This window comes from Doryrhamphus excisus, linkage group LG16 (assembly GCF_037039965.1).
Source record: "Doryrhamphus excisus strain RoL-2023G ecotype Guam linkage group LG16, RoL_Dexc_Guam_v1.1, whole genome shotgun sequence".
In the NCBI taxonomy this organism is placed as follows: domain Eukaryota; kingdom Metazoa; phylum Chordata; class Actinopteri; order Syngnathiformes; family Syngnathidae; genus Doryrhamphus; species Doryrhamphus excisus.
Window position 1 is genome coordinate 1,282,199 of NC_136372.1, and position 25,199 is coordinate 1,307,397.

The 25,199-nt window shown below is 50.2% G+C and overlaps 1 protein-coding gene across 1 annotated transcript in view; it reads right to left on the reverse strand.

Moving 5' to 3' along the window:
* The window catches only part of shank1 (SH3 and multiple ankyrin repeat domains 1), a 40,465-nt gene extending 16,651 nt beyond the window's left edge, over window positions 1-23,814 (reverse strand). The window contains exons 1-15 of the mRNA XM_078797429.1: window positions 23,592-23,814; window positions 11,942-12,487; window positions 7,482-7,685; window positions 7,274-7,345; window positions 7,040-7,148; window positions 6,146-6,300; window positions 5,002-5,169; window positions 4,322-4,438; window positions 3,855-3,932; window positions 3,617-3,683; window positions 2,934-3,103; window positions 2,740-2,861; window positions 2,386-2,534; window positions 777-890; window positions 613-688 (exon numbers count right to left, since the gene is read on the reverse strand). Of these exons, the coding sequence (XP_078653555.1) occupies window positions 613-688; window positions 777-890; window positions 2,386-2,534; window positions 2,740-2,861; window positions 2,934-3,103; window positions 3,617-3,683; window positions 3,855-3,932; window positions 4,322-4,438; window positions 5,002-5,169; window positions 6,146-6,300; window positions 7,040-7,148; window positions 7,274-7,345; window positions 7,482-7,685; window positions 11,942-12,436 (2,096 nt within the window). The 5' untranslated portion in view covers window positions 12,437-12,487; window positions 23,592-23,814. The remainder of the gene's footprint in view (window positions 1-612; window positions 689-776; window positions 891-2,385; window positions 2,535-2,739; window positions 2,862-2,933; window positions 3,104-3,616; window positions 3,684-3,854; window positions 3,933-4,321; window positions 4,439-5,001; window positions 5,170-6,145; window positions 6,301-7,039; window positions 7,149-7,273; window positions 7,346-7,481; window positions 7,686-11,941; window positions 12,488-23,591) is intronic.
* Window positions 23,815-25,199: the final 1,385 nt, after the last annotated feature.

Consider the following 25,199-nt stretch of genomic DNA (forward strand, 5'->3'; position numbering starts at 1 on the left):
AACAACTCTGTCCAGTAGAGGGCAGCGTAACTCTAGATTGCCACAAGCACTTCATAGGCTTGTGGAGACGTCACTGTCACCAACCAGACGAGTATATGAACAAACAGCATAACATACACACCATAGACATAACTAGCGTGTGCGTGTTTGGTGGCTTACAACGTCACAGCAGGAAGAAGGCGGGCTATAATGCTAGCGGCACATTCTGAGGCTCGTACCTCCTGACACACAGTACCTAACCAAGGCAGACAGCACCTTTAAGGTCAAGTGAGCAGCTGGCCCAGTCGGCCCCCGCAAATTCTGGTGAGCCTCCGACAGCTTCTTCCCGCCCTCCGGGGGACGTCATTGAGTCCCGCGACACACGGTCACAACACATCAAATCACAGGCGGCGTGACAAAGTGACTCCCAGCATGTGCTGCGTGTCCAAACACTCCACCAGGAGGAGGAAGCGTCAGTGCAAACAAGATTAGCGTAGCACTCCAGCGCAACCTCACAAAAGGACACATGTGACATAAAAAAAACAGTTGGTGGCGCTGTGCCAGGACCAGGAAGAAATCCAAACCCTGCTGGTGCCAGTTCCTTGGCCCTTTACAGGAAGACTTGCCACTTACCTGGGAGCGTCAAAGCTATCGTAGGACCCCACGGTGTAGTGACGGAACAAACGCTTGGCCCGCTCGCCACGGCTCTCTGGAACAACCCCAGAAACAAACGTTGCGTGTTAGATCATGCGTGTGTCATGTGACAGTGGAGGAGAAGCGGCCAGTGACGAGCTAACCTGATCGGGCGTCTTGACTTCGAAGCATCACTTCCTCCACACAGTCGGAGGGGAACCAGCCGGTGCGTCCGCGGACCGTCCCCTCCCAGTAGCCACCTTCGCCAACGCTCAGCACTAGGGAGGAGCAGAGGGGGGCGGGGGGGTAGTGGGAGAACAGCATCAAGTAGAGAACTCAACCACAAAACCACCCAAACACACATAAAGCTACAACAAGGGGTGTCCAAAATCTGGCCTGGGGGCCATTTCCGACTTGCAGCTCAGTGCCTTATTGTGAAAAATAAAATGAATTCATTATTAATGAGCGACGTCGGTAGATATTAAATTAGATCCCCATTTTTGGCGGGAGTGATGTTCCACACCAACCAAAAAAAATCAGCAAGTTACTGATTTACTAAAAATGTCGATTTTTGACACCGCTTGCTCTCACTTTTCCAAGCTAATAATAAATGATAACATTGATTGACTTTAGCATCACACAGCAACTATGGTGACTTCAAGAACCGCCAAACAAAGTGAGAAATCTTAACACTTGACAGAGGCGGAATGAAGCAAGGAGACATTTTACCTGCATTATTATTATTATTATCATCATCATCATTAACATAAATTACTGACAAAGTGAAAAAAAAGTCTTATTTTCATCTTTAATAGGCAAAATGGCTGTGTTCCAATTCCCGCACTTGTGTAAAAAGTGTGGCCCGCGAAGCCAAGTGGCCGCCGCCCATCAATGTTTCCGCACGCGGCCCCTGGCCGGGTAAAGGTTTGGACACCCCCTGCTCTACGGCAAAGACGAGGGTGACATCAGTAAACGGACAAAATGGACGACAGACACACATGCAAGCCTACATACTCACCAAGACATACATACCTGGCGACACCTTAGACTCACTCACAAACACACACATATTCATACCTGCAGACATTGAATACAAACACACACAGAGACCTTACACTCGTGTTAGGACAAAGTGGACACACATCAGGACGTGGCACTTTGCTACCGTCTCCTTGCTCACCGTTGTGCTTTTGGACTCCGGTTCAACTCAACACATTTGGATTGTGCGGGGCGGGGGGCACAACTGGCTGGAGTCTGGAGGGGGGTTGAAGTGATTGAACAGCGCCATGATATCTGCCCTACATCTCATGGCAATATTATTATTATTATTCTTTCTGTTTGTGCTTTTCCCTTCAGGGGGCGCCACAGCAAACCCATCTCCTCCATCCAAGCCTGTCTTCTGCATCTGCACCAACTACCCTCATGTCCTCCTTCACTGCATCCATAAACCTCCTCTTTGGTCTTCCTCTATTGTTTTTGGATGCTAGGCACTGCAGGGGACCAAACTGTGCTCCCTGCCCCCCCAAGTAGGTCTGTGGTATCTGGGACGCAGCCGCTACTTCATCACATGGCTAAATGGTGCCATAAAAGTTCTAATTAAATCCCAGCGCTGAAATAGTTCCCCGAGCTCGCCAACGCCGGTGTCGTGAGGAGCATGGGATCGACATATTTGAAAGGTTAAAGATGTTGTTGTTTTTAGAGCCCGAGCGCCTGGTTCGATTCATGGCGACGAGCAGACCCTCGGGCTCGGGTTCGACCTCCGAACGCACTCACCTTTCACCCGGTCGCCCTTGCTGAAGCTGATTTCCCGCTCTCCCTGGGCCGAGTGCGATCTGGTGGCCACAAAGACACGCCCGGGCACGGCGCTGTACAGGCGTCGCCGCTGGCCTGCTGTTTGGGTGGCGGTGCCGGCAGGAGGGGGCCTGAGTGGATGGAGCATTGGAAGCACATAGAACTCAAACCTCCTGGTGACCCACTTCATGGAGGCATGTGCAAAATGCCGCTTTGGCATTTGAATGACTGGCGACCAGCACGCCAGACTTTCCACCCAAAGCGACCACCAGAGGTCCACCTCTGGACTTTAGAGATTGCATCATCACATAAAATGACAAATGACCGTCCTCTCACCCTTGTTTCCGACTCTGTCGGCTGCGATCCTCCTTGTCTCCAATCCTGCCTCGGGAAGGAGAGCGTGTCCTGGCCCCCCTGGGACTGCTGGAGCTGCGTATGGTTCCAGTGTGTTTGAATCCCTGCGAGACGCAGACATCACATTCCCATGGAACATTCCTTGTCCTTGGTTCCCAGGACCTTCTGGTCAGTACCTGCACGGAGACGATGTTGGTGCTCAGAGAGTTGGGCATGGCCATCCAGTCTGGTAGGTTCATGCTGCTGTCGCTGTTGGCTCGCAGGAAAGGGTGTGGGTGGGGCACGGTCAGGGTGCGCGTGCTCTCTCGCCTCTGGGGGGCGTACTTTGGAGACTCCACGAAGGGAACTGGTAAAAAAAAACAAGATTCTCTTGATATTCGGCAATACCGTACTTACGCCAGGACAGAGACAGTGGGCGTACCAGAGTGGGAAAGTGAGATCACGCTTTCAGACACACTTTGTCGCCGTTTTAACGGTGAAAAAACACCAGCGAGGCAGAAGGCCTTCGTGCTACATTTGATGCTGATACTTATAATAAAATGACATCCAATAAGGATGGCAGTAGAAGGAGAACCTGCCTCTCTTATAACTAGTGTGTCCACAATGTGGCCCGAGGGCCATATTCAAGCCTCAGATTGTTCTTTTACTGACCCTCAGCATAGTCAGCAGGGTCTTTCTTTATTTTGAAACCTTGTTCACGTCCCTTTGGGTGATTGAGGTGAGAAAAAGGAAGGTGGTGTCACCAGGAATCAAGTTGGATTTAGCACCTGTTTCGGTTAGAGTCCAACTTTTTGAAGAAATGAATGACGCTAACCAAGGTTCCCTTAAGGCCTGTCTTTCAGTAGTTATGACGACTTACCCACATCTGTGTCCCGATGGTTTTTGATGATCTCCCCCAGCTCGAAATGACCCGACATGACGGCCACCTGAGGAAATGAGGATTTCACACCTAAAATACAAACTGCAGCACCAAGCGAGTTGGCAGCAACGGGCTTGGATGCGATTCAGCATTAAAAAAAAACAGAATCTTTTCCCATCCAAATCATGATTAAAGTGACATTAACTTCAAACACAAATAATAATCATCCTGAGATTACCTGAAAGGGCGTTTGGCCGCTGTTGTTCTTTGTGTCTTTGCTTGCTCCTCGGTAGAGCAGGATTCGTGCACAGCTTTCCTAGGATAAAAGACATTTAGTACCATTAAAGATAAATGTGTACTTCATGTCAGATATTGTGTACTTTATTTAAGGCATGCATGTCATACACAGCCGTTGCAGCGGAAGTCTACAGATGTACCAAATGTTCCCCACATGTCCTTTTGGCGACCCTCCACATATAGACTTGCTTCAACCTGCTTACCCGCCATCATAAACACGTAATGAGAGTCTTTTCCAACTCCGTACAGTAGATGGCACCGGAACTCTGCTTCTTACCACACCTCATATGCACCAGGTCTGGAGGGCTCATTGTTCCCAATATGGCGAGTCCCCCCCACCCCACCACATATAGATTACAGGCCTGTAGGAAACACTGTTGTGTTCTGTTGAAAAGTGTCAGAGCGCACCTTGTTATATAAAGCACAGATGTGCAAGGCAGTGTTTCCAGAAGCATTCTGGGAGGACGAGTCCGCCCCGTAGAAGAGGAGGTGCTCCAGATGCTGCGAGTTGCCGTTCTGACAGGCCTGGAGTGGGGGGGCGACAGGACAGAAAAAAAGACGTATGCTGGAGGTTTAAACAAATAAAAACACAACTATGTTTCATATACAGCCATTCACGGCCCATAGTTTGGTCCATAGTTCCTGCCCCGGCGTTTTAACAGTGCCAATAACATTGATTGATGAGATCAGGATGACTGACAATTGGACAAAGCGACCTGCAGTTCTTCGCTGGGACAGGGACGATGGCGGAGGTGTGGTGTCACGGATGGTGTGTGACGGACACACAAGAGCGCACGTAAACACAACACGTGTTCCAGTTTGCTTGCCGCATTTTAGCAACATCACATCAGAATTCTGTTATTTGTATTTTTAGCTTAGCATTTTAGCATCGGTCATCTGCGCTCACTTGATGGGTGGCACATACAGACGCTGCGTTTCAACTAACCTCCAAAGTGCAGGCTTCAAACTGCGTACGCGCCTTTAATTGGTGTAAATCGTCCAAGTAATCAGACCAAAGTAATCAATAATATTTGTGGTATTTCTCATAAGCGGTTCCGATTAGGTGGACATTGTAGATGTTGGATTACCTGATGTGTTTCGTCCCAGCCGTTCTCGTCCCTGATGCCTAACTTGGCGTGGTGGTAAAGCAGTGTTTCACAGCAGGAGGTGTCACCCCCCGTCAGCACAGTGTGGTATAGCGGCGTCAGCCCCCGCCGGTCCTTGTAGTCTGGAGAGGCGCCCAGAGACAGCAGGACCTGTGGGACCAAGCGCAGCACCGCTGATGATTCACGCGTTCATCCCTCACGAAGCTCCGCCGCGGCGTTGGCTCTTCTTGCTGGTACGTGGCTCACAAATGTCCCTGGAAGTCCTATTATTATTATTACAATAATGAGGTCATTATTATAATGGTGTGCCTCACAGTGAGGAGTGCTGGCTGCATTTGAAAAACACCCACTTGAGTTAACCAATGAAACATTGCAGTTATGCAAATTTGTCTTTGCTAGGACAGAATAAGGTACCGAGTTCAGTTTGTGCGTGGGTGATGAACCAGGGGGAGTTTACTTAAACCACGGATGTCCAAATGCACTGGTGTAAAAAGTGTGTGGACGGTTTCATGTCATAGTCCGCTGGTCTGGGGGCCAGATCTGGCTCATCGTGTCATTTTATGTGTCCCAATAACGCACTTCCCTTTCCAACCATCATCGATGCTGCCTATCCTAGCATATTCCAGCTGACTTGGGGCGAGAGGCGGGGTACACCCCGGACTGGTCGCCAACCATTCCGACTCATGTTCCTACCTATGGACAATTTAGAATCACCAATGAAGCAAGCATGCATGCTTTTGGGATAATGGAGGAAGTCAGAGTACCCGAAGAAAACCCACACACACAAGAGGAGAACATGCATGTACTGCAAGCGGTTCTTCTAAAACTTCATCCATCCATCCATCCATCCATCCATAACTGGGATCAATGAAAACGAGTTTGAAACCCTTGTCATAGATGGTAGACTCGTTTGTGTGTGCGCCATATAACACAAATGGGCGATTAATGAATGAATGGGCAATTTATGCAAGTGTGAGCTTATATTATCTAATGTATCACTACTCTATATAGTTGAACATGTGTTATCTTTGCAGGAGTTGCGTTTTCAGGCTTCTGATTGGCCGGCAAATGTGTGTTTATGTGGATGTTGTTTAAAGTGGTGATGTCTCAGCTCGTAGTACCGTACCAGCAGGGCAATATGGCGGTGGCCTCGGACAGCCTTGTGGAGCGGCGTGAGTCCATCTTTGGCACGGAAGTCGATGTGGGCCCCCCCCTCCACCAAGACCCGGATGGCTTCGCCTCCACCGGGCTCGCACTGCACGGCCAGGGACAGAGGAGTCTCTGGGGTGGGGGCGTAAGGGTCGTTAATACACAAAATGACTTGGCAGTGTTCACAGAGGTGGTCCTGACCCCCCCCCCCCTGCTGTTTGACAACGGCAGCGCATGCCACGCTCCTGTTGACAGGACGCGTTACGTTTTGACACCCGCTCCCACAGCGGCCGCAGCGACACGCCGCAGCACTCAGACTGTAAACAAAGCGTCTGCTGCGCCGTGTCAACACCAGCAGGAGGCGCCAGGAGCAACGAGCGGTCACATGACGGACAGTCTGTATGCCACCGTAGCGGATCCCAGGAGAGGGGTACCTTGTCATACAACTTCCCTGTCTATAGCTGCATCTCCTCAGGCCCACACAGGGCATCTTGGTTTGAACCCACGCCAATAAAATGCCCCATTTGTTCAACCATCTGCTGCACGTTGGGGAGACGTGACGACCTGATTTCTCCACAAACCATCTGACGTCGATTCCTCAAACTTTCCACATGTAGACTGACTGCAGGCTACATTAAGAGAACTTAATGGAATCAAGGCAAACACCCGGCCCGGGGACCATTTGTGGCCCACATGCGTGTTTCTTATCGTCTGAAATTTACTATTAAAAGTGCAATTTTCAAACATTGGTCAAATAAAGCCAAATTTATGATAATATTTTGACATAGTACCGACCATATTCTTACATTATTCTGGATGTGAAGACGGGAGACATTACTTTTTTTTTTTTTTAAATCAACAACAGACGTACCGCCGGTGTCAGCATCCTGGTAGTTGGGATCGAGGCCCTTGTCTATAAACTTGCTCATCTTGTCCACGGCGCTGGTTTGGATGTAGTCCATGAACTTCTTCAGGCTGGCCTGCACATGTGGACACAAGGCGGGGGACGAGTCTACTTTAGATTATTATTATTATGTGATGTAAGCAGGCCACACGTTGCATTGAAGGGACACGTTTCCAGATCCTTTTGTGGGGGTTTGCGTACCTTGGTGTGCAGTTTGGCCAGCTGCTTCTCATCCAGGTTGGTCTGCTTGTACACCCGCGTCTTGTATCGGAACTGAAGCAGATGGAAAGAATTCCAATTTATTCCAACACCAACAGCATGGAGATTAAACGCACATTTATTGTGAAGGGAAGCTTGACAGATTTTAGATTAAAAGCACCCTTTACAAGTAGTGTGTGTGTGTGTGTACCTCCAAATATGGCACCCCCTTCTCAAAGGACTGGGGGTACTCTTTGAGCAGCCGCTCCTCCTCCAGAAATTTGGCATCGTGTCCATCGGTGGCAGGCTGGAAGAGGCCGTAGTTGAGGATGTCTCGCAGGGACTCGGTCAGCGAGCACAAGACCTGCTGCTTGGCCTTCCAAACCGTGGCATCTGGGTTGAAGCGCAGACATTTCTACAGGAAGGACGACAGCACGTTGGAAAGTTACCATCTGGTGCAGTGACACTTCCGGCCAGCAGGGGGAGACAGTGTCAGAGTAAAACAGGTGATTCCCAGAAGGTGCAGGCAGGATATGAATGGCTGTACAGTGCGGCTTCAAGTGCATCCACACACACACACACACACACACGCGCACACTCAAAGAGGCTCCGTCAGCAAAGTGAAGTCACAACAAACGAGTGAAGGACGTTTGTTGTCATGACGACGTGCTGCGGCCACCACAGAGGTCGGCTGAGGGCAAGCGCTGCTGCATGTTTCTGCACTGCTGCATGGCGGCCGACGCATCCTTACACTTTAGCTCATTGTCATAGACTGGCTAACACACACACACACACACACACACACACACACACACACACGGCCAGCATCACATTCACGCTTTGTGTTTTATTCACTGTCACACAGCCAGTATGGTTACCAAGGCAACCGGTTCATTAGTGGAGCAAGTTGCTTGTTGCCATGGAGACATCCCTGTGTTCCAGAGGAGATGGGGGTACTTCTTGTGTGTAGCTAAAGGGGGCGGGGTTACAATGGGGAGCTTAGTCTGACTGCATGTCATTCGGGCGCGCGTACGCGTTAGCGATGGTTGCAAAGCAAGGAGAGACAAGGATCCCTGCTTTTCCAGGAGAGTTCACGTCTTCCGATACGTCGACAACCAGGATTGGTAGATGCATCCCCGGCCTATTGAGCGGCATTCCCTCTAGAAATTACAACTGTTCCTCTAGCGGCAGACCGGTCAGCCAATTAGGGCTCATCTCACTTCTTCTCACTTCTTTCCCACGCTGAGGTTTGCGTCGTTCCCAAACGGCCGCAGACTAAGTGGTCAGTCTGGGGTTGCACTGGAATTTACAACACGGATAGACACGTGCAGACATGTCAACAATTACATTCTAAAATAAGTTAAACCCCCCCATTTGCTCCAAGCTAAACCCAAATTTTCCCATTCATTTGTGCTGTAAAATGACCACTTTAAAAGGTTATGTCCGGCGATTACAACATATACTACTGCAAGTCCCCAAAATGGCCCCCAGGCCGCATTGTGGACACCCCAGTCATAGCGCAAGGTTCTTTTCAGCCGTGCCTTACTCCACGAAGGGCGTTCCATTCCAGCATCAGCATGCATATGCAGCAGGGAGGCCTTCCGCCTCGCTCGTATGCGACTAAAAATGCCATCTTCGACGTGTGATCTCACTTTCCCACACTCGTACGCCCACCGTCTCCATCCTGGCTGTTCCTCGCCTTCATCTGCCCGTCATGTCTGATTCTCTGGCTCAAACTTGGGTAAGCACAGAAAGGGGCCGCTCCTGGCTGCGTCCGGGTGGCCTTTGGTGCGTTCCTCAGGGCTGCAAGCCTTTAATGAGCTCTGTGGGGAAATAACCCCGCCATCGCCATCGCCGGCGACAGCAACACACAAACGACAGCCATGTCAACATTTAAGTCAAGCTTTCTTCCGCTGCATGGCTCACCGTCTAAATTAGCGCAGCCTTCCTTCCTGGCAACATCTCATCAGAGGAGCAATTTCATTTCTTAGCAGCCTTCTTCTGCTCCTCGTTCTCCATTGTGCCTCTCCCTTCCCTGCCACTCATTATCTCAGCCCTTCACAAACACGTAATCCCTCCGCCGCTGCAAAGAATCACTGCAATGCACGGACAAAAGTATTGGGACACATCTGAGCATCTTCATTCATCTTAGCTAATATGGGCACACTTTGTATTGTGTATGAGTATATTTTCACCGCGTTGTATTTTATGGCTTTAATTTAAGGAAGGTAACCAAAACGAGCGTCTTCCATATGTAGATGGGATTGCATGGGCGACTACATCTTCCTTCATCACAAGCACCACCATTACAGTTGGTTGGAGATTTACTAGCAATGTTTGCAGGGGCTGAGATAACATCAGAAGTTAGTTTGTCCCTGATGAATAAATGTGCTTTACAATTTGAACAAGTGTATTTTATTATACGGCTTAAAGTTTATAGCTTCTATCCAAGACTCTGCTAAAATTAACATTTTTGAGGAAGAAAGGAAGGACATGCCAAGGTCCAGTATCAAAGATTTGAGATTTGTTTGCCAAAAAGACAATTATGCAAATTAGCATGACATCCATCCAGCACCGCAGATAGATTGCAGTCCTCCTTCCTCCTATCCCAGTACTTCCGCATCCCTGCTTGTGAGTCATGCCTCCGCTCTGGAATCTTCCGTCCCGCCTGGATCCATGTGGGCTGGAGTCACTCCCTCGTCTCGTTACGACACGATTAACGAGTGCGTTTGGAGTTTATTGAGGGTGAATTAGCCGACATGTGGAAGAAGCCCGACGCGCTGCTCGGGACGTAGCGATGGGAGAGTGAAGGAGAGGAAAGCAGCTTATCAGGGAGTCAAATGGAGTGAGACAAAGTGGGCCTTAACACTGAAAAGAAAAACATTTGCCTCCAACATTAACAAGGAGCTCAGGTGTCCCAGGGGAGTTCCTTTCCAGCGATATTAGCCAACATATTTACAACGCCTGCTTAATTGGATAACGAATGAGGTCAAGATGAAGCAAAACGACATAAAAGACTCGTTTAGGACTGCCAGGCCCCAGTGGATTTACGCGGACCCCGCCGTCCTCTTCGATCTGCGGCGTCTCATCACGCCAGCTACCTTCTGCCAACCTCACTTCACCTCCGTCCATCTCCATTTCCCTGCTGCTCCCTTTATTGCGCCTCCAGTGAAGCAAACGGCCATCTTCTTTCCCCGTCTTCCAGAGACTCCTCTCAGGTTCTGGTTTATCCGTCCCGTGGCTGTTAAAGTTGGATGCCCATTTGTCGGAATAAACAAGCGTGCATGAATAATTCACGATGGGATTTAAAAATACTGAAAACACGGCGGATCAATAATACATCACATGGCAGCGAGAGCGCGGAAGTAGGAGGCATTTATAGTGACGCTGCGATGACGATGCGGCGAACGCATCACGGCAGGACCGCAACAGGTTGACCCGAGCGCAGCCGGAAATAAAAAAGCGCCAGTTTCGTTGAGGTCTGTGTCGAGATGAAGGTTTCAAACTCTGGGTGCGATTGGTCATGTCTAGTGGGCGAGTTGGCGTCAGAGTGCTGCGTCTCACTGGTGCACTTACGTCCTACTGTACGATGTCAGCTGCCGGATGGAAGTGATGGACTCTTACCACCCTCAGTCGCCATCTTGCCGACGTAGCAAAAGGGGCGGGCTTACCAAACCTTTCCATACTTGGAATAACGGCGTTATGTTATGGTCTTTTAATAGCGGTCTTTGGAAGCGGAATAGGTGTGTTGCATTAAATGACCTGCCTCTTTACCCGTTTTCAAAGACGTGGCACTTTCCCCATTCAGATGGGGGGGGGGGGGGGGGGGGGGGGGCGCCCACAGCAGCACCCGCTACCTGTTGAGAAGAGCGATACATGTTTATGTCTAAAATTTTACGCTTTGTTTGGTGGGTCCTTGAACGCACCGTTATGAGATGCAAAAGTGAAGCCTATACATAACACAAAAGCAGACTATATCCTCATTCCGTTTGCCTTCCTGCACCTCCTTCCCACCTCCTGGTTGCCTCCACGTCCAACGTGGTGTCCATCAAACTCTGCTGCCCCGTGGGCCTGCATCAGAGTGATGGAGCGAGATGGCGGATGGTTCCATCACAATTACGGCCTCTTAAAGCAGTCACACCTGAACGGGCTTTTCACAGCATGCTTTATCGCCGCCTTTAGGGCCTCTTTGGCGCCACGGCACCGGAGGCGGCGCTTCCCGCCTCCCATTCTCAACCTCTCCAAATCCTTTTCAACTCTCGCTCTCGGATGTGGCCATTGTGATGGCTCTCCAAAGCTTTTTGTCTCTGGAGGAGCGAGGTCACCTTGAACGCCTCGCGCTCGCTCTTCACTTTGCTCAGCTGCTGAGCTGTGCAGGGCGGCTTCAGCGCCGTTTGACTTCATGGACTGAAGTCATGGCACCGGAGGAAACATCTCCACGGGAGGTCATCATCTCGGACCATTCAGCTTGGAACCAGCACTGGACAGATCCCATGGGTGGGCGTTGAGTCCCATGCCGGGAATCGAACCAGCGCCAAAGGCAGCCACGTGGGCCAGAATGGAGACTATGATTCCTCCCCGTGAAGCTTGTTGAATGTTGGCAGCCAAAAGGTGGCCTTTTGTTGCCATGGTTACCAGAAGGAAAGTTGGAGGAGTTCAGCGTTCACTCACCGTTTGTTTGATGTCCGGAATACCGATTCGGAACACCATCATGGCGATGTGGGCGTCCTCGGGCGGCACCGAGCTGGAAGCGCGCTCCTTCAGCCTCCTCTGCTGGGGCTGCTGCTGATTGGCCGGCTGCTGGTGCGGGCCACCAGGATTGGACGAGTAGGGGTTGGCCGCATGCCCCGGGTTTCCGGGTCGGACTTGTCTGTCCCCAGCGGGTCGCCCGACCGCTTTGACCGACTGCCTCTGCCCCTCGGTCCTGCCCCCCCGCGAGGGGCCTCCTCGGCGGATCTCCTCCACCATTTCCTCATCTTCCTCCTCCCCCTCCAGCTCGCCGTTCTCCTCCTCGCCATCTTCGTCTCGCTCGTCTTCCTCCATTTCCTCTTCCTCTTCTTCCTCCTCCTCTTCCTCGTCCTCCGCCCCTGGATACAGGTGTCTGTTGTTTCCCAGCATCCTTTGGTGCTCCTCGTCGCTGGACAGGGGGCTGAAGGGCATCGTCATGGCGACAGGGAGGGCGGCGCCACGGGCAACACCATGGTTCTAGGAGTGATGCTGCAAAGGAAGGACAGTTTATTAGAAATGTGGAGACCACAGAATCACCAATTTACGGCACCCTTCACGCAGGGTACCTAAAGGGCGGAGCTAGACAGAGCAGCGTGCTGATTGGCGGACAGGGTGGCCCTTATCAGGATGGCTGCTGGAGTAGCTAGCGTTGGCCATCTCAGAGTCTGCAGCCATTTTTCCCAACTCGGCATCTTTCCCCCCCCCCCCATCATGAACCATAACATCAGAGCGCAACATATTGTCCAACAGGTGATGACAATCGCTCTTTTTTATTTTTTTTACAACTCTTCCTTTCTACCCAACCTCCTTGGAGACTCGTTTCCCTTTCAGGTCAAATCGTTAACACTTTCAGTCTGCTCAGCATCTTAAAAGCACATTAACCTCACCGGCCCTTCATCTCATCACGCACTCAGTCGTTAGCGCCACGACGGTTAGCATAAGGAAGGCTCATTTTCAATACCGAGTGCCAGATTCAGCCAAGTCTCTTTAATATTTTACACTTGATTTGTCGGGAAGTTGAGGTGGAACCAAGGACAAGAAGATAGTTCAGCTAGGTGGGACCATTTCCATGGAGAAGCTCGATTGGACTAAAGCAAGGAGAGCTAATTAGCTAGATTCAAATTAAATCAGCAGATTAGGTAATTAATGAGCTGGTATAAAGACACTGAAACCTCACTAACCTGCAGTTTGGTCACAAACGTCCTAATAAAAGCTTCATTGAAAGACTTTCATTCAGTAGTGAACATCATGTTGGTGCCACGTCATAGATCAACCGAGCCTGGCAGAATATTAGTTCCACATAGCTAGAATTTCATTTAAAAACACATTTTTGTCATTTAATGAGCATTTAGAAATGGCGCGTCTCACAGCTGGAGTCGATCATAGTCAGTCATCGCTCAGGTCTTCATTTGATAGCTCAGTCCTTGTGTCTGCTTTCATCCAATCAGGTGTCAGTCTTGTTGGCAGGTAAGAAATCTGATTGGCACAGTTAAACCAAAGAGTGACCTAATAATTAATCGACAGCTCATTTAGCCAATCATAGCCACGAACAAAATGGAGGCAAAGGAAAGTGCATCCAGTAATAGCCACGAACAAAATGGAGGCAAAGGAAAGTGCATCCAGTAACAGACCCGAAGTGAAACATGTAACAGGTCAAGTTGAGCCAGGGAACACATTTAAACAACTTTTATAGTACCGCCAAACGTCCTAAAAACTAGCATTCCATCAAAAAGGGATAACCCACGAGCGAGAATAAGGCATAACGACACATAAGAAGGCAGCGCTAGCTAACTGAAAAACAAGACAACGGTTAGCATACTACACGCTACATGCTACGATCCATAAAAGTTACCGTCATTTCTGTCCTTCACGGCTCAAACGGGGCAGCAGAAGTGATCTGAGTCTCCAAAGGTGCCGGTGACACGCCGAAAAGACGCAACAACGCACTTAAACACGCTTAAAAAGCGAATGAGCTAATTAGTGCAGCTGTGCACCGTGGCTGTTGGTGATGCGTTCGAGGGTAGGCTGAATGTGGGATTTCTAAGCTACTCCATTCTAATATTGTGCAAGACGTTACTAGTTTTTTGTTTTTAGCGTCATTTTGCTCAAACAAAAGTATGATTGTGTTATTTTCTTGAAATTGTACGTTTGTTGATTATTTTTGCCTAAAATGTTTGTCCTGTGTTTATCTACGATTGTAAGCAGGATCAACAAAATAAATGTACAAAGCACAATAATAAAGATATTGTTGCATTTATGTCCAGGATCTCATTAGAGGGTGTACCTAATAAAGTGGTGCTAAAAGTTTGCTGCAGTTTTGACCGACTAAATGTCAATCAATCATTTGGTTGCCTCAGTGACGCCATCTTTCGGCTGATCCACCAGCAGTGTGACATTTAACCTTTTTTTTCCATCACACACTCACACACACACACTTCATGTTGCGCTCCCTAGGCTCCGCCCTCCCGTCTATCTAGGACATGGCGGTTGTATAGATAGACGCTCTCTGTGTCTCGGTCCCCAGGACATTTGACTGGGAAACTTCCAAAGAACAGATCGCCCCACTTTCCCGCCACTGAAAGTGGAGCGGCCAAGTTGCCTCCCTCCTTGTTTGACATCGCCACACAACGCCTGCTTGTGTGTTTGCGGGGGCGAGGGCCGCTGTGCTCGGGTGGGACGTCCAGGTCCCAGACGGACCAGCGGGATGACCTCTAAGTCCGTCAGGACGTGTGTTGGGTCATGTGATGAGGGACCGCAGAGACCAAGAGGAGCTCGGGGAGAAGTCGTGCACGTGTTCCTTTTACGCACGCTGTGATGTAACAGCCTCAGGGAAGGGGGCGGGGTTTGCAGGCGCGTCCCAGGACACATGAACCAGCTTTTCTTATTTCAAATCATACAGTGGGACCGGTCCCGTTTGGGTCACCAACCCCAGTCAAGTCATAACCGTTTAAGTTGACGTCAACACATACGTAGCTGTTGTCAAATTGTCAGGGTGCCCAAAGTGCGGCCCGAGGGCAATTTGCAGCCCACAGATGTTTTTTTATTGGCCTGTGGTAAAATAACAAGGAAGGTCAGGAGGTACCCAACTTAAACCTCACCATGGGAGGCGAAAACAAAAAATAAAGGGGGGTAGGGGGAGTCGGAATCAAACAAAGGAACTAATGACGCCCCAGCTGAAGTAAATATTGAAGACGGGTGCCCTCCCCAGGTCCCCTTAAGTAGCCCAGTCGAGGCATTCAGTCTAAATGGTCATGTGGGAAAAAACGGAATGGTTGGTTTCTCTTTCCGCCGTCAGTCAAGCCAGTCGGAGAACCTTTCATCCGTGGACCCTGACGCATCCAAACCACCCCCACAGGACGTCAGCAGCAGTGACGTCATGCCCCCCGCCCCCTTCTTACAATCAAGTCCACTGCAGAGGAATGAAGCTTATCCTGAAGGTTAGCCGTGACCCACTAGCCCACTTCCCTGCAGCCTAATCAGATCATGAAGTTTTCCTTTTCCGGTTCGGGTCCATTTTGGAAGTCATGGCCGTCATAAATGGAAGTTGGCAGCATCTAACTCGGACTCCTTTAATGGACTCTCCAGGTCATCGGCTGCTGCGGCGGAGTTATTATTATTACGACGGCGCCTTAAGACAAAGGCTCCCCATCGATTAACCTCCGGGTCGGATCCTTCGCCAGGGCCTGTCGTGCTCTGACAGCCGATACGCGGAGGCCAGGTGCACACGCGTTATTATTTACGAGGCCTCGTTAGAGACGCTAATCATGTGATACCATAAGAGCGGCGATGGGATGGTCGTGGTCGCTGACACCGTGAATGACTTTAATTAGAGAAGCGGCACACCGACTGCTAATTGATGCTAATTGAGTTTCGTCATTGAATTAGGAACCGCAGATTAGACGGTACTAGCGCTTCCCATCCGTGACTGACGTCCAATCAGGCAGTCTGAAGGGGCGTCAACATAAACGCTCCCATTTCTAATCCGCCTTCAACGGCTGCAATGCAGCACTTTCAGGCTGCTGCATGCGACGGCGGAGCCGCTGCTGCCGTCCTCCGGGGTGCATGCATGCGTTGGTAAAAGCCTTCCTAATCTCTCAACAAGCGGCCATGGCGCTCCGTCGTCTGGGGAGCCGCAGCGCTGAGATCACACGCAAATAGCCCGATCATTAATTAGCTCCGTTCATCATGGCTGCTCCATCTCTGCGGGACGGAGCGCGCGCCGCCTGTTTCCAACATGAGATCATCGAAAGGAAGAGTCGGGAAATACTCGCCGCCTCCAGGGGGCCTCGCCGAGGGCCGAGTCGGACTTTTTTGTTGGCGGCGAGCGGGCAAGCTCGTACATAAATGAACAACAATGGCCGTCGCCGTAGGGGAGGGGGCCGCCTGAACATATGAGGCGCCGTGAAATATTAACGGCGGATGCCGCTCCGCCGCTGCAGGCGCCAAATGGGGGCTTGAACGCGTGACAACGCAACGTCCGCTTCCCCGCCTTCCCAAGAAAAGCGACTCAACTGATTTGCATGTGCGGCCACCCTCGCAGGAGTTCCACAGTTTGACCTTTTTGGCCTGTCGATAGCAACAACACAGCGAGTACAGAGGAACCCGCTTGTGTCGACGCCATTGTATTTCAGTCATAAACAGATTTACTATGCCTAATATGTCTTATTTTTTATTATTACAGCTACAATATTGGGTAAAACCAGAGTAAAAGGGGACTATAGGGCTGTTATTTCATGTCTATAGGGCTCTAATAATGTTAAAAACTCTATTTAGAAGATCATAAACAGGTTTACTATGCCTAATATGTATTATTTTTGGTTATTATGTTTACAATATTGGGTAAAACCAAAGTAAAAAGGACTATAGGGCTGTTATTTTATGTCTAGAGAGCTCTAATAATGTTAAAAACTCTATATAGACGATCTTAAACAGGTTTACTATGCCTAATATGTATTATTTTTGGTTATTACGTCTACAATATTGGGTGAAACCAAAGTAAAGGGGGGCATAGGGCTGTTATTTCATGTCTAGAGGGCTCTAATGATGTTAAAAACTCTATATAGAAGATCATAAACAAGTTTAACTATGCCTAATATGTCTTATTTTCTGTTGTTACATATACAATATTGGATAAAACCAGAGTAAAGGGGACTATAGGGCTGTTATTTTATGTCTAAAGGGCTCTAACAATGTTAAAAATTAGCAATGTACAAATAAATGAATGTACCTAAGATCCATTCTGCTGTTTTTATTTTGAAGTTTACTTGCCACTGAACAGGAAGTCACCCCGTGCATGTTGTAATGTGGTGTAGCTCGGCAGTAGTAGTCATCCATACTACTACACATGTCGACATAAAGGGACTGTGTCGTCGACATAAGCGGGTTCCAGCGTCCAATTAAAGCTTGCCAGTAAACTTTGTGGAGGAGGTGCCTTTAAAGGCGGTGGGAGCAGCCAGGAAGGTTATATTTAGCCCCCGATGGTGGACGTGCAGCTGAATCAGCACATCCTGCATTTCTGCCTCCACGTCTCAGGACGTGTTAATCCCGAAGAGGCGCGCTGTTGCTTGTCAACCCGTCTGACGTCAGCAGCGATGATGCCCCTCAGCACGAAGACGACACACGAACGCACACAATCACCTCACGGGAAAGTCCCGGGGCCTCGCGGTCGGCCATGTTTCCTCCTCATCGAAAGGGGCGTACGGACGGGGATTTAGAGTCCCCGCTTCATAAAGGTCCATCCCTGGCTGACTGCTTTCATCTCAGCCATGTAGGGCGATCGATACCTGAGCACATCAGAAGAACCCGCCAAGGCTCGCCCTTTTTTCTGCTCTCATTTAGCTTAATTCAGCTAGCAGATATTACTCTACCATGATCAGCTTCATCATGGATGACTTTGCTCTCCCTCTCATCGGATGTGTGTAGTTGTACCGAAGGAAGAGTCCGCTAGGTATATATTTCGAATCGGGGTGCCGCCCACAGCAATGGGTCACAAAGGCGGAAATTGAAGAACTAGTGTGGGAAATGACGTCAACAGATCCATCGTGCAGTGAAGGAGCTTCTACACTGCAATGGGGTTCTAGTGGGGGCACGGTACTACGCTTCATTTCCTAAAATCCTCCATTCATGTCCAGTTGTGGGCATGGAACATCTGACTCTGGCCGACTGTTGCTGGTGTCCAGTCAGAAAAATCACTTTCTGGCTGCCATTTTCCCCAAAAAAGGTGTGAAATTCTCATGAAAAATCTCATACCAGAACGACAACAAGATTTAGGAGGGGCGAGCTCAAGACATGAACTTTGACTAGTGACCCAAAGGACAAGATGGCGGCTACAAGCGGCCCATCTGGGTCCATATGAGAAACTCCTCCGCATCAAGAGGAGCCTTGGCCAGGATGCCTGGCGGACGCCTCCCTGGATTTGTCTGACCGGTAGGGAAGACCCAGGACACACCTTGGAGAAACCGTGTCCCTCAACAAGATCCACCGGGAGGAGGTGGAAGAAGTCGCCGTTGACTGGGGAGTTCAGGCATGGGTCTATCACGGGGCGTGTCAGGATATCAGACATGATATTATCATGTCATGATGCCAAACGTCCGCATCATGTAGAGCAGAAGAAGAAAACAACATTTAAAGCATTAACGGTACGTGCTGGATGCCTGAAAAGATCCGGAAAGTCATCTGAATAAAAGGAAACATAATCATCCAATCATCAACGAGCCTTCAAATCATTGATTTAACCTTAATTGGCACAAATTAACTTTCATTACAATCTCAGTCCCAGTGTATGAGGCCACGCCTCCTTCCGCCATTGACTATAAAAAGCATCATTTAGGAAGGCAAACCTTCTGCTTCATCATCATCATCATCATCATCATCATCCATAAAGTTTAACAACACCCACAGGTGCCCACTGCTGGAGCGAGCTGGCACAAGAACACACACACACACACACACACACACACACACACACTGCATGACAAGTGCACCGGAGGAGGAAGAGGCAAAAATAACATCTTGATGTCAGATCAGTGAATGCTGGGAGAAACCAGCCCAGGATTCCACGCTTGGAGCCGGAATGAAGCACTCTGCTCCCGTCACAGGTCCTAATCAATACTTTCCATCATGTCAGGTTCATTCACAGACCCGTAAATGCACACTTTTTTGGTCCAAAATTCCTGTTTTACTTTTTTTTCCCGCCAAAAATAGTCAATTTCCCCACAGGAAGCACATCTCATTCACACCAAGTGGCTCGTTATTGGTAGAAAAGGGAAAGTACACCTTTTTGTCTTTATGCTAATGTTTTGTTCTCAAGTGTTGAGAGAGTTTGAGAGTGTAAAGTTGACTATAGGGGTGCTAGTTCCCGTGTGGAGGGCTTTGACAATGTTAAAACCCCTATTTTTGAAGGTGGTCGACAATTTTTTTTGTGTGCTCTAACTCCAAAAATATTCTGTTTACAAATAAAGAAATCAGGCTGCATGGCGATTGAGTGGTTAGCGCGCAGGCCTCACAGCTAGGAGACCCGAGTTCAATTCCACCCTCGGCCATCTCTGTGTGGAGTTTGCATGTTCTCCCCGTGCATGCGTGGGTTTTTTTCTCCGGGTACTCCGGTTTCCTGCCACATTCCAAAAACATGCTAGGTTAATTAGCCACTCCAAATTGTCCATAGGTATGAATGTGAGTGTGAATGGTTGTTTGTCTATATGTGCCCTGTGATTGGCTGGCCACCAGTCCAGGGTTTACCCCGCCTGTCGCCCGAAGACAGCTGGGATAGGCTCCAGCACCCCCCTCAGCCCTTGTGAGGATAAGCGGTAGAAAATGAATGAATGAATAAAGAAATTCACTTATCACTGTAGAATTTGGGAGAATTTGACCATGATAAATGAGGGATTGCTGTAGATCACGTCACGTAGATGTAAAAAAAAAAAAAAAAAATTCCCATGTGGGACGCCCATCGACCGCCGACCTGCTGGGGTTTGTTCCAAAAGGAAATGATCATTTCCAGGTTGAAACGGTCACCCCCATAAAGCCTTGATGAAGATTTTTAGTGTAAAAGTGTAAAAATAAGCCAACCCATGTCAGGTGAATGTGTTTGCTTTGCACCCCGGGAACTCAATACGGTCTTAAGATTCAGAGACTGAAACTAAGGGCTGGTGATTGATTCATTGGCCGATTGATTAGGAGTCCAAGCTAGGAAGGGGGGGGGGGTCAAGGTGAAAGGTCCAAAGGTAATCAATTTATTCCTGAATGGCTTTAGGATAAAAGCGGGCTGCGCTGTGCTGCGGGTGGGAATGAATGGAACACAATGTGGGATTTTCCAACGGCTGCCTTTGTGTATTTAAAGCCTTTCCAAAAAAAAAAAAAAATCCATGCAGACGTTGAGTTTGATCCTCGCTAGCTGTCTGACACACATACGGCGAGCGCACATGCAGGAGATGAATCGCCGCAGTGACACCCCCCCCCCCTCGCTGAAACTCCTCCCAGCCCGGCTGTCGTCGCTAATTCCTGAATTCCGAGACTAAACGGCGGATCTGCCGAGCCGCACGGAGATGGAAGGACATGACTGGCATGTTTCCCACTGGACCCGAATGCAGCGCGAGGAGCTGCAGCTGATCCACAAACAAACATTGTCATCCGCTGCAGCTAAATATAGACGCCCCCCCCCCCCCCCCCCCTCCGTCCCCTCCCCCACGTCGCTCGATGCAGCGATTAGCCCCAATAAACTGACAGAGACTTCGTGGTGCGCCGGGCCGGCCTGCGGTGCCACGCATACACCACAGGCAAGGCCGGAACCGACAGCCGCCATGACCGACGTGTAACGCCCCCCCCCCCCGACCGCCCCAAATGTCTCTGCTGGTGAGCGTGACCGATGGGGGGGCGAGGAGGACACGTGGAGCAGTTAAATGAGAAGAATTAGAAGAAACCAGAGGAAGTAGGCCAGAGCGCTGGGGAGGCCTTCCTGTCCCAGATCAGCCGTTAACCGGGGGCGGAAGGAGCGAGGCGGGGAACGGGAACGGGGAGAGGGAACGGGGTGCCTAAATCCGGAGTTATGAACTTCATCCCTCTTGAGCGCCGGAGCAAATATTGGACGGAAAGTCAAGCGTCTTAGACTCGGCCTCCAAATAAAAGCAGGAGTCGCATCCGAAGCGGCTGACAGCACCGCCTTTGCCTCCCTCCCACCCCCCCACCCCCACCGCAAGAATCCACTCCTTACGGACGGCGCTTGGAATAATCCAATTAATGCTAATTCATCAGCGTTTATCTCCATCCACTGGTAAGCTCCGACGTATCTGCTGATAAAGCCTCCCGGTGCAGAGCCTCATTCGGGGGCGGCGTTGGCGCCTCCCCGGCACCGGGAGGGCGTGCGGTGGCCCGGATGGGACCTACCGATCTAAATAAATGGGTCCGATTTGAGAACACAGGTTGATGCTGCCACGCTTTTACTTTGAAGCTTATTTTACGCTGAACAGGAAGTCAGTGTCAATGCCGTGTGACTGGACTGTAGTTATGTAGCGTCAGGTTAACCATTGTACATAAACGCACCATTTTACATCAAACCGCCCCCCCTTTGGCGCTCACATTTTATGTCAACAGAAGTGGTCTGGCTCATGTGTCGGTAGTTGGTGGAAAACCAGATGGTGGAAACCAGTTGGTGGAAAACCAGATGGTGGAAACCAGTTGGTGGAAAACCAGATGGTGGAAAACCAGCTGGTGGCAACCAGCTGGTGGAACGGTGACAACCTTTGGACAACCGCTGGAAACCAGCTGGTGGAAACCAACGGTGGAAACCAGTTGGTAGAAACCAACGGTGGAAACCAATTGGTGGCAACCTGCCCCGGTCAGAGTCAGTCAACCTCGTCTCCAGTTAGAGTTCTAGGTTGAAGAAGTTCAAGGATCTTCTGGAAGTGACCGTTCCCCATCCACCAATCAAGGCACTGCCTTGTGTCTAACTCCGCTCCTGAGACCAACCCAGCCACGGCACGTCACCGACAAGCGATTTGGTCTGTGGCGGTCCTGAGCCCGTTGCGCTGCTAAGTGTGTTGTGGTGTCGTCTGTCGCCACTCTGAGCAGAAGATGCCAAAGTTGCTAATGAATTCATCTCCACTTCCACAAATCCGACCATCTGCTCCGCATCCAAAAGAGCTCGACACAAACGCCAGGCTGGAGCGCCGCTGATCCTTTAGTCGTCCTTTAGCTGCCAAACCGTGCGGCCCCGGCGTTTAAACCCCCGTGGTGTGAACTTTGAACGGAGTCCCGCCCCCTGACAAGCGCTTTCCTCTTGCCAAATGTCAGTCAGGACAATGCGAGCCGCTCCAGATGCCAAGCGAAGCACCGACGGAGGCGTTTGAGGGGCTTTTTTGTGTCTGCGGCGGATTCGCACAAAGGTGTGAGATGCCGGCTGTCAAGTCTGATTAGACGCGACGATGCGCGTCTAGATTGTTGCTGACGCTTTCCGTATTTGTACCACGCTCTCTGTTGGCAGGTCTCTTTGTGACCCGTGATTGACCCGTGATTGACAGTCGCCTTCCTCTTAATTAGTCAGTCCAAATTTGACATGTGACATGCGAGCTATCGCCACCTACAGGACTTGAGCGGACCTCAACGTGAGGTGACAGCCATCAAATCTCGGTTGTCAGATTGTTGCCGATACTGTAAGTGAAACTCCAATCCAATTAGCTTTGATGTTGCGTTCAAGGTGAACTCGTACATTGTGTGATTTTGAGAACCACGACCTGCTCACGTTAAGATTGTTGCGCGTGAGGTTGACCATTTGCAGAAAATAGTAGGGGGAAAACGGCGGTTCAGATGCCTATGGACTCTTAGCGCTAATGCTACAAACAACGTTAGCATCGTGCTCCATGATTGACAGCAGCCTTCCAAAATCGGAACTTACGCAGCAACGAGTTTGGAAAATTCAAGTCAAAACTAACGATTTTTCGACGCACAGCGAAGTCATTTGATACGAAGTGGACCTTGATTGAAAAGCGAGTCCACTGGGAATTGGTCCTGAAAGTACTGTATCTTTAAGGCGCATGTGTCAACATTAGCATCCTTGCTAATGGTTTGCTTAGCAAGGTCAGCTGGTGGCATCGGCATCACGTCAAGCGCATCCTCGCCATGTTTCTATACGCTAAACCCGATGCCGGCCCCCTGCTGCTGAACAGCTGCCCCCGCCCCCATTCCCCCCACCCCACTCTAGTTCCCACGGTTACGGTGCTCAGGTGCCGCTCGCCTGATGTGTCAAATGTGTGATTTAATGCACTAGTTAGCCTTTTCCGTGCACGCGGCGCCATGCAAGGCTATACAGCACAGCACAGTACAGTACAGCATGTGGGCGGGACTTAGCGGCTTGACACGCCGATGCCAGGCGCGCACACGAGCCGACACGACCGTGGTTACATACGTTAACAGACACCAACATCTGGGAGTGCACACTTTGCAGCAGCAGCATCCGGGGCGCTGGCTGCCTTGCTCAAGGGCACCACATCACAAGGACCGTTTTCTCCCTCATGTGGGAATCAAACCCTCAACATCTTTGCAAAAGTGAAGCTATGTCAAACACACACCCACATAAAAAAAAAGCAGAAGTGGTTCTTACCGTCTTCTACGGTCCCTGACGATGATGATGATGGGGTGATGATGATGATGAAAGGAGAGGAGATGTCCGAAGGAGGCGATCAGGAGCGACGAGGGAAGATGATGATGTTTTGGAGGAGAGAGGAAGAAAAAAATAAAAAAAGGTGGAAGACTGAAAAGAATCAGCGCCGTGGCAACGAAGCTGCCTCTTCCTCCTCCTCCTCCTCCCCCCTTCTCTCTCTCTCTCTCTCTCTCTCCTCCCTCCTCCTCCTCCTCTCTTCGTCCCTCACAGAGGAGTCAGAAGGTGTTTGGCCAGCTGCTTGGGGATGGAGGAGCGTTTATTCCCGGCTGCCCCCCCCGGTCCTGCTGGAGTAACACTTCACCCGCCTCACATCCCCCCTGGTCCTACCCCCCCCCATGCAGCTCCACCCTCCCATGCCTGGCATACCCCCTGCCCCCTCCCTCTGATGTTAGAGTTGAACTCTTCCATTTTTTGTTGTTTTTCCAATTCCTTACAGCAGCCAAAGCTTCACACACACACACACACACACACACACGCACACACACGCACACACACACACACACACACACAGCAGCCAATGACGGCCCGTTACGCTGATGTGAGTCAATGTGAGAGATGATCTAACAATGGCAGGAAGGAAGATGAGGGAAGCCATTGCTGCACTGCTTCCCATCATAAATGGGCAGTCGGGGGTGGGGGGTGCTACGCCAAGATGAAGAACATGAACCTGAGTTCTTTCCAGCATCACGACATGGTTGAAGACATCTTCTCTCGGTGTCCTGGTTGCAGACTAAAGGGCGAATGAACGGAGAGGAAGCAGAGCGCAAGTGGGTCAAACGCTGCCGGAGCCAGTAGAGGGGGTGCAGGAGAGGAGGAGTGGGAGGAAGGAGGTGTAGAGGCATCTACACAGGAAGCGGTTGGTATTGACGCCCCCTCAAACCTCAAACTCAGGTCCACATAAGTGCTTGTGGACCAAACCGAAACCGAAAGTAGAATGACGGATGATGGACATTCCAACCTCAGACATGGCTTTCCTCCATTTCTGCACATTTTTACGTAGTCTTCTGTTTTCTGCACGGTTCTCACCCGGAAACAGCAAGATGGGCGGACTGGACTGGTGGTCAGGATGCCGCCTGGACGCCCCCCTAGAGGGGTGTTCATACGTCTGACCGGTATCAGGCCCTAGGGAAGACCCAGACCCCGGAGGAGAGACTATGTCTCTCAACTGGAGTGGAAGACGATGGATAGGTGGGCCCTGGCAACCCCCCCCACCCCACTGTCCCCAGAAAACTCCCATATTGGGGCCTTTCTTTGTCATTTACATGCTGTCCAATGGTTTCACTTTCACTTTCAATCCTCCCCGGTACTGCAGGTGACAGTCTCCGTGCTTGATCCCCGGCAATCTGGGAAGACAATCCATTAATTGACAGAATGTGAGAGGATGTAGCGCCATCTAGTGTCAGCATAAATGGGTGCTTTGATTTGAAGCTTGCTTTGCACTGAACAGGAAGTCAGTGTGTAGCTAGACCAGCCTATTAGGAATGACGCTGCTTTGTCATCTTTAAGACGAAATGTGCTCATTCTGTAACCGCTGGAATTAAATTATTA